At 63.9% G+C, this 6977-nt stretch overlaps 1 protein-coding gene across 1 annotated transcript; it reads right to left on the reverse strand.

Moving 5' to 3' along the window:
• Positions 1 to 2575: 2575 nt before the first annotated feature.
• Positions 2576 to 6148, reverse strand: LOC114203888 (neurturin). Its single transcript, XM_028097165.2, has 2 exons — positions 5980 to 6148; positions 2576 to 3079 (listed from the first exon to the last, which is right to left on the reverse strand). Exons 1-2 carry the CDS (start codon positions 6146 to 6148, stop codon positions 2655 to 2657), a joined length of 594 nt encoding a protein of 197 aa, XP_027952966.1. The 3' UTR covers positions 2576 to 2654.
• Positions 6149 to 6977: the final 829 nt, after the last annotated feature.

A 6977-nucleotide genomic window follows, 5' to 3' on the forward strand; every position in this document is an offset into this window, starting at 1 on the left:
GGGGTGTCACCTGCTGCACCCCTCACCCACTAAAACTCCCCTTGGGGTCCCACTCACTGGTGAGGGGTCTGCTAGATTTGCTTGTGGTTATCATTGCTGTTGCTCACTGCCCGCAGGGCATGCGGAGGGACGATACTGGCACCATTCTCCGGATGGGAATGCTCCGAGGAAAACCGATGTCTTCTCCCTTATTTTAGAACAGCGGTTTGCACCCAGGGCGACTCTGCCTGCCCGGGCACACTCGGCAAAGGCTTGGGAGGCTCGTGCTTGGCACAGCTGGAGATGGGCTGAGAGCATCCAGTGGGTGGGGCCCAGAGATGCTGTTCAACAGCCCACAGGCCCACGTAGGCCCCCCAAGACCAAGAATGGCCTGGGAGCCTATGTCAAGAGGTGGAAAAACCCTGGAGGCCAAGCCCCACGGTGGGTGGGGGTGGGGACCAGGCTGTCTGGGGGTCCGTGGCAGGGCAGGGCTGGGACAAGTGTAGAGGGAGGGCAGGGACTGCCCACGAAGGAAGGGGAGGAGGGCAGAGTGGGGTGCTGAGCACGTGTAGCGCTGAGAGTGTGTGTGACAAATGCTGACCATGGGGGCTTGGAGCGAGAACCTGGAGAGAGATCCTACTGGGTGTGGCCAAACACCATGTGGTGTTGCACATGAGAGGGGACATTGAGGGGGTCCCTCCTATTGTGCAGTTTCGACCATGGGTGACGACTGAGTGTCTAAGCATAGCGGCCGTGTGTCCACGTATGATCGGACCTGCTAAGCCCATGTAGGTGTCACACTGTGTGTGTGTGTGTGTGTGTGTGTGTGTGTGTGTGTGTGTGTGTGTGCGTGCTATGGCTTGGCCTGCACACGACCCCAGCCCCGGGGGTGTGTGGGGGCAGCCCCAATGTTTCTGCCCCAATGTTCTGGTCGGCTGGGCTAGCACACTGTGGTTGGGATGTTGGAACTGAGCCAGAGACAAGGAAGCCCAGGTCCCAGGAGACCCTGAGAGGGTACACAACACAAACACCTCAAACACACACACACACACACACACACACAGGTAGTCAGGCTTCAAGGACCACAGACCTGGGCTCCAAGATCAATTTTCCCAGTTGTGGGCTGAACAACTGCCTCCGTGGCTCAGGGCCATCTGGGATGGGGAAACTGAGGCTTGGCTTCTGCCCCAAGGAGATGGGGACAACAGCTTTCCTGCCACGACTGGGCTGAGTCAGCCCAAACAGAGGAGGAATCCCCTACCCCAAACCTCAGAAGACTCGGGGGAGTGGGGACCCCAGACAGCCTCAGCCCTGAAACTTCCTAACAAGCAGACCACCTGTGGGCCGGCGCCTGGCTGCCCAGCCCTGCTCACAGGACTCCCGGGAAGGCCTGCCTGTTAGCTGCCTCAAGTGTCTCCAGCTGCAGCCGGGGACCAGGGACCAGGGACCAGGGGACGCTTCTGCTGGGCTGCATGATCCTACCTGGGGCAGCTGCTGATCTGGGCCCTCCAGCGTCGGGATGGGGACTGGGGCTGGGAGGGACATGGTGTTGAGACGGTGGCCCTGAGCTCAGATGTGTGGGAAAGAGGGGAGAGGGCCAGTCTAGCGGAACAGTGAAGGAGGGAAGGGGCTCTTTCCGTGGGAGCCTCCGTGGAGTTCGGGGTGAGAGGAGAAGAGAGGGGACCCCGCCCTCAGGAAAGCTGTCTCGGGTGAGAGGGGCATGCACCCTCGAGAACCCCACTCTGAGGTGCAGGAGGGGAGGGTCCATACCCACTGGCCTCCAGGCTGTGGGCCTGGGGGCAGGGCAGTGGCCCCCTGCCCTGCCCCTCCTCAGACCCTGGGATGTGCGGACCCCTCCCCAGGGTCTGAGAACCCAACCCCCTGCGCTGTCTTGGGCCTGCCAAGCGTCAAGGTGACACCGCTTTTTCTGTCCTCCGCGGGGACGCGTCGTAAATCCCCCCAGGAGCTCGGGCCAGGGCTTTTATGGGCCCGGGACCTAGGTCCCTGAGGACCCGGCTCTGCCCCAAGCAGGCGCCTCTTTCGGGCTGGACAGGGCTGGCGCCCGCCCCAGACCTATCCCCACAGGGAGATGGGCAGCGCACATATATTTTTAGCTAGCGAAAGGAGATAGTGGCTCGGTGGCGCTGGACGGGGCCTGAGGAGGCCCTTTCGGGGAGGGAGGCCTGGGTCCATCTGGACCTCAGACTCGTCATCTGCATTTGGCTCCCTCTTCCCATCCGGAAGCTCACCTTACGGGGTGGTGGCCGTGGGACACGTCAGGAAGGGGTACAGGGACCCGCAAGAAAGTGGGAAGGACGGCCCCTGCCGACATTCCTCCCACTCACACCGATTTCCTTCGTGTACCACGGGAAAAGGACCGTTTCCGCGCCCACCAGCTGGTACCTGCCCCGTCCCCCTCTGCCCAGTGGAGCTGGCTCCCCCACCCCACACAGGCTCGTGTCCCTCCGAGAGGTGGGCACCCCCGGAACGCGGAATCACGACCCAGGATCCATTTTCCACACTTTATCTCGGTGCAGCTACTGGAGAGTCCCGAGGCCTGGAGGGCACCTCCTGCGCACGCGCAGTCTGCCGGCCGCGGACCTTGCCAGGCGGGACGGTGGGCGCCGCGGCGCGGGGGGCGTGGCCGCCGTCTCGCCGGGCCCGGTGAGGTAGGGTCAGACGCAGGCACACTCGCGCGCCGACAGCTCGTGGACCGTGTGGTAGCGGCTGTGTGCGTCCAGGAAGGACACCTCGTCCTCGTAGGCCGTCGGGCGGCAGCAGGGCTGCGCGCGCACCCGCTCCCGCCGAACGCGCCGCCCCTGGCGAAGCCGCCGCAGCCCCAGGTCGTAGACGCGCGCAGCCGCCTCGCAGGCGCCTGCGCAGTAGCGGAACAGCACCGTCTCGTCGGACGCGTAGCCCAAGCCCAGCTCGCTCACGCGCACTTCCAGCTCGCGCAGCCCGCACGGCCGCGTCCCTGATCGCGCGCGCGCGCGCCTCCGCCGGGGCCCCGCCCGACGGCGCGGACGCGGGGGCCTGCCTGCCCAGGGCGTCAGCTGGCGCAGCTCCACCGCGTCCGGGGCGCCCTGCAGCAGTGCACGATCTGTGAGGAGAGAGAGAATGAGAGAGAGAGAGAGAACCGGGTGGGTCGGTGGCTGGCTGGGGGGAGAGCCCCCGACCCCCGTTGTTCCGCTCGGAAAACAGCCCCTTGCTAGCGCACCCTCCCGACACAGCTTCTCAGCTCCCTGCTACATTCCCAAGCATGTTCCCTCTCTGGGCGCCGTGGGGGATGCCTGTGCAGAGCCCCCGCGCTGGAGCCCCATGACTCCCAACAGCCCTCTCTGGACCGTACCGCTGTGGTGGACGCTCAGAACCTGGCTCGTCCTTTCCGGTGCCCCCGAGCGCTTTCCAGCCTGCCCCACGCTGAGCTGAGCTCGCCCCCGTGTCTCACTTCCTATGGTCGTCCCCACGCCCACATTCTCCGTGGACCCTGACCCTTTGTTCTGCTTTCGCTGAGCTGCTCCCACCTCTTTGCAGAAAAGGAAGGGAGGGCTCAGCTGGGGCTGTAGTGATCCAAATCCCTGTGCCCGTGGGCCCCCAGCTGGCCCCACCCCTCTGCTGGGATGCCCCGGGTAACTGGCACCCCCTGTGTGACCAGTGTTGGGGAGCTGCATCCCATGCTTCAAGCACTCACTTGTTGGTTGAGCTGATAATGAGTCTCCGGCTCACTCTTTGGGGGCCCCACCCGATGCCCCCCACCGTGTCCCTCCTGCTCCCCCGCATGCTGGGACTGATTTTCTTCATGCACAGTTTACCAAATCGGGGCTTTTGGGCTGTTCAGAACGCGCAGAGGATAACACCAGCAGGCACAGAGGCCTGCACGTGAGGACCGTGGCGGGGAGGCAGCAGGGAATGTCACGGCCTCCCCCGTGTTACAGGTGAGACAACGGGCATCCATTAGGGCAGAGACTGGCCCAAGGCCACAACACTAGCAGGTGGCAGAGCGAGAGACACAAGCCCGAACAGCCTTGTTCCCGCCTCCATCGTGTGCCCAACTTTGGCCCACGGCCAGTCCTCTGCTCCCACGGTTGCCAGGAGGTGCCCGGAGTCACAGATTCCCAGGGCCCCGGAGCCTAAATTTATTTCCCAGGCGGCTGGGCTGCCCCAGTACTCTGCAGCCTCGGGAGAGCCTCGTAGACATGCCAGTGGCAGGTGGCGCTGAGAGTGGAACTGCAGGCAGGGGCTCCCAGTCTCTGAGCAAGTGGCAGGCATGCCTGTGGTTGGGAGAGGAGACCCTGAGTTTATCGCCTGCATGCCCCCAAGGCTGGCACCCCTGGCCCTCAAAAGAAATAGCTTACAGGGAGACGCCAGGGTGAGGGTGTGTCCGTTTCCACAGGGGGTCTCAGGAATCAGACAGACCCCAGTTGTGAGCCTTGCTCTGCCACTTTCAGCCCTGTTTCACTTCAGGCAGGTGATGGTCCTGCTCTGTGCCTCAGTTTCTCTGTCTGCTCAAGGAGCCTTGCAGACAGTTCCGCTCTGGCCGAGGCCGGGACAGTGGAAAGTGGGCATCAACTGAGCAACATGTTCCCAGTTCTTGAAGTCCAGGGGCAGGACTTGGTGGCCAGCACCGTCTGCTCTGGGGTTAGGTTCCAGCCTACCTCACTTATGGTGCCTAAAATTCCATGTCGTGTGCCCGCCCCTAAGGTATACATCTACACAGATATTCGGGGGGCGGGGCGGGGCGGGGGAGGATGCCAGATAAAGTACAGATGCCCAGTTACATTTGAATTTCAGATAAACAGTGAATAATCTCTTGGTATATGTGTCCCTGCTTCCCTCCAGCAGGCCTGGCCACCTGCACAGGGTCTGGAACACAGAGATGAGATCAGCAATAGCCCCCCGCACACCCCGATCCGCACCCCGATCCCCACCCCCGCGCTCCCACCGTCCCAAGCCTGAAATTCCACCATCAGCGCGTTGGTCTCAGGACCTAACACTAGGACACTGGGGGGATCAGCGGCCACTCCCTTCCCTTCGTAGCGACTGTGCCCAGGGACAGGATGCAGGGTGGGCAAGCACCCGCCCAGGGGCCGAGACCCCTCCTGCTGACCGAGATCCCACCGTCGGTGTTGTGCCCAGGTTCTAAGCTAGAACTAGGCTCCCCCCCACCCCGCCCCGGATTTCTGGAACCCAGTGTCTTGGGAAGGACTTTGCCGCCTTCAGGAGGAAGCGGCGGGCGGAAGTGGAGCCCGTGCCTGAGGCCACCCTTGTCCATTGTAAGGACAAGAAAGGAGGATTGTGTGGGCCGGCGGGACGGGCGCGGACTTGCACACAGGCTGCACGCAGCGCAACCCCGCGGGCGCCATGCACGCGCCGCGCCCGCGCCCCCACCTCGGTGGGCGGCGCGGCGCCCGCGTGGACACGCGCGCGCGCACAGGAGGTCGGGACCGCGCCCTACCCCGGGCGGGCAGGCGGGGCAGCGGCCGGCGCCAGGGAGGAGTGGGGAGTTGGGCCGCGAAGGGGGCGTTTCCACATCTCCACCGCAGGGCCTTTTCCCGCGTCCATCTCTCCCAACCTTGTGTCTGTCTGTCTCTGTGCGTCTCTGTCTCTGTTTCTCTCCCCATTTCTACGTCTCTCGGGGTCTCCCCTTCCCCCTCGGTCCCTGTCCACGGGGCAGGTCAGTGGGGACTCGGATCCAGCCTCCCTGTCCCACATCACGCGCTGCGCATGGGAGCCCCCCGGGGGGGATGCCCAGATCTAATCTCCATCTGGATCCCTGGCCCCTCAGGGCCAGAGCCTAATTCCTCGTGACAGCTGAGCCCAGAGACCCCCAGCTCCCAGCGATCCCCCCCCACGACCGCTTGCCACCCCTGCCAGGTCATTGGGGGATTTGCACCCTCTCCTCACCCCATCCAAATTAAGCCTCTGTGGCCCCTGCATGAAATTCCACCGTGTGGCCGCCCCTGTATCGGGGCAGCTGACCCACGTCGGGGCCCGGCTTACACTGGGCCAGGCGGGCGATCCGGGCGTCCAGGGTGCGAGGCGGCCGGCGCAGTGGGGTCAGCGAGGGTCCCAGGTGGTGACTGAGGAGCAGGCCGTCCCGACACATCCAGATGGAGAGCACCGAACTGCAGAGCACCGAGGCCAAGGCTGCCGCCTTCCAGCGCTGCATCCTCGGCCTGCGGGCACGCGATGGTCAGCCCCACGGCCTCCGTCTGTCTGTCTGTCAGGCAACAAACGGGAACAGGGCGCTGGGCCAGGCACCGGGGACACGGTGCGGCCCCTGATTTCAAGCCACTTCTGCTTAATGATCAGTAATAACGTAGACATGATTCATCAAGGAACCCTTGAACAAGGTTGCGAAAAAATGCTGCCCAAGAAAGGGGTGGGCACTGTGCCAGGAGTAGCAGGGGACCCACCCCCATCTGGGGGGTCCCAGAGTGCTTTTCTGAGGATTGATGAAAGTTGAGCCTTGACCAAAGGTAGGAGTCGGCCAGGCACAAGAGAATGGCAGCTCAGGCAGGGGGAACAGCCGGTGCAAAGGTCCTGAGGCTGGATTAAGGTTGGCCAACGCAGCTAGGAGGCTGGAGTGGCCAGAGCCCAGTGAGCTTGGCGGGGGTCGGGGGGGGGGGGGCAGCCTGGAACTAGGTGAGGGCGCTCCCAGCAGGGGGCACTGTGGGACTGGGGCATGGAGAAGAGAATGTGCTCTAATGTGTTCCTAACATATTGGGGCCCTTGGGAGTGACGTCCTGCCCCTCTCTGAGCCTGGGTCTCCAGAAAGAGATCAACTGATGCCCGGAAGCGGGCATCGATGGACCAAAGCTGCCCTCGACCCACCACCCCCAGGCCTCTGCTCAGGCCGGTCCTCCCACCCAGCACATTCTCTTCTCCTCCTCCCCACTCCCCTCCCCCTCTCAGTCTCAGCTCGGAGGGCGTCTCCCCCAGGAAGCCTTCTCTGGCTGCTCCTACCCGCGCCGTCCCCCCTCCCCAGTCCCGGGTGG

Source organism: Eumetopias jubatus, unplaced genomic scaffold, assembly GCF_037043125.1.
Source record: "Eumetopias jubatus isolate StellerSeaLion01/CBP00866 unplaced genomic scaffold, mEumJub1_p1.0 scaffold_1, whole genome shotgun sequence".
Taxonomy (NCBI): Eukaryota; Metazoa; Chordata; class Mammalia; order Carnivora; family Otariidae; genus Eumetopias; species Eumetopias jubatus.

What these genes read in the sequence shown, in the direction of transcription:
- LOC114203888 (XM_028097165.2), bottom strand. Translation starts at nt 6,148, where the DNA reads ATGCAGCGCTGGAAGGCGGCAGCCTTGGCCTCGGTGCTCTGCAGTTCG. An exon ending in GATCGCCCGCCTGGCCCAGT is followed by an intron (nt 3,080 to 5,979) that starts GTAAGCCGGGCC and finishes CTCTCCTCACAG; the next exon opens with ATCGTGCACTGCTGCAGGGC.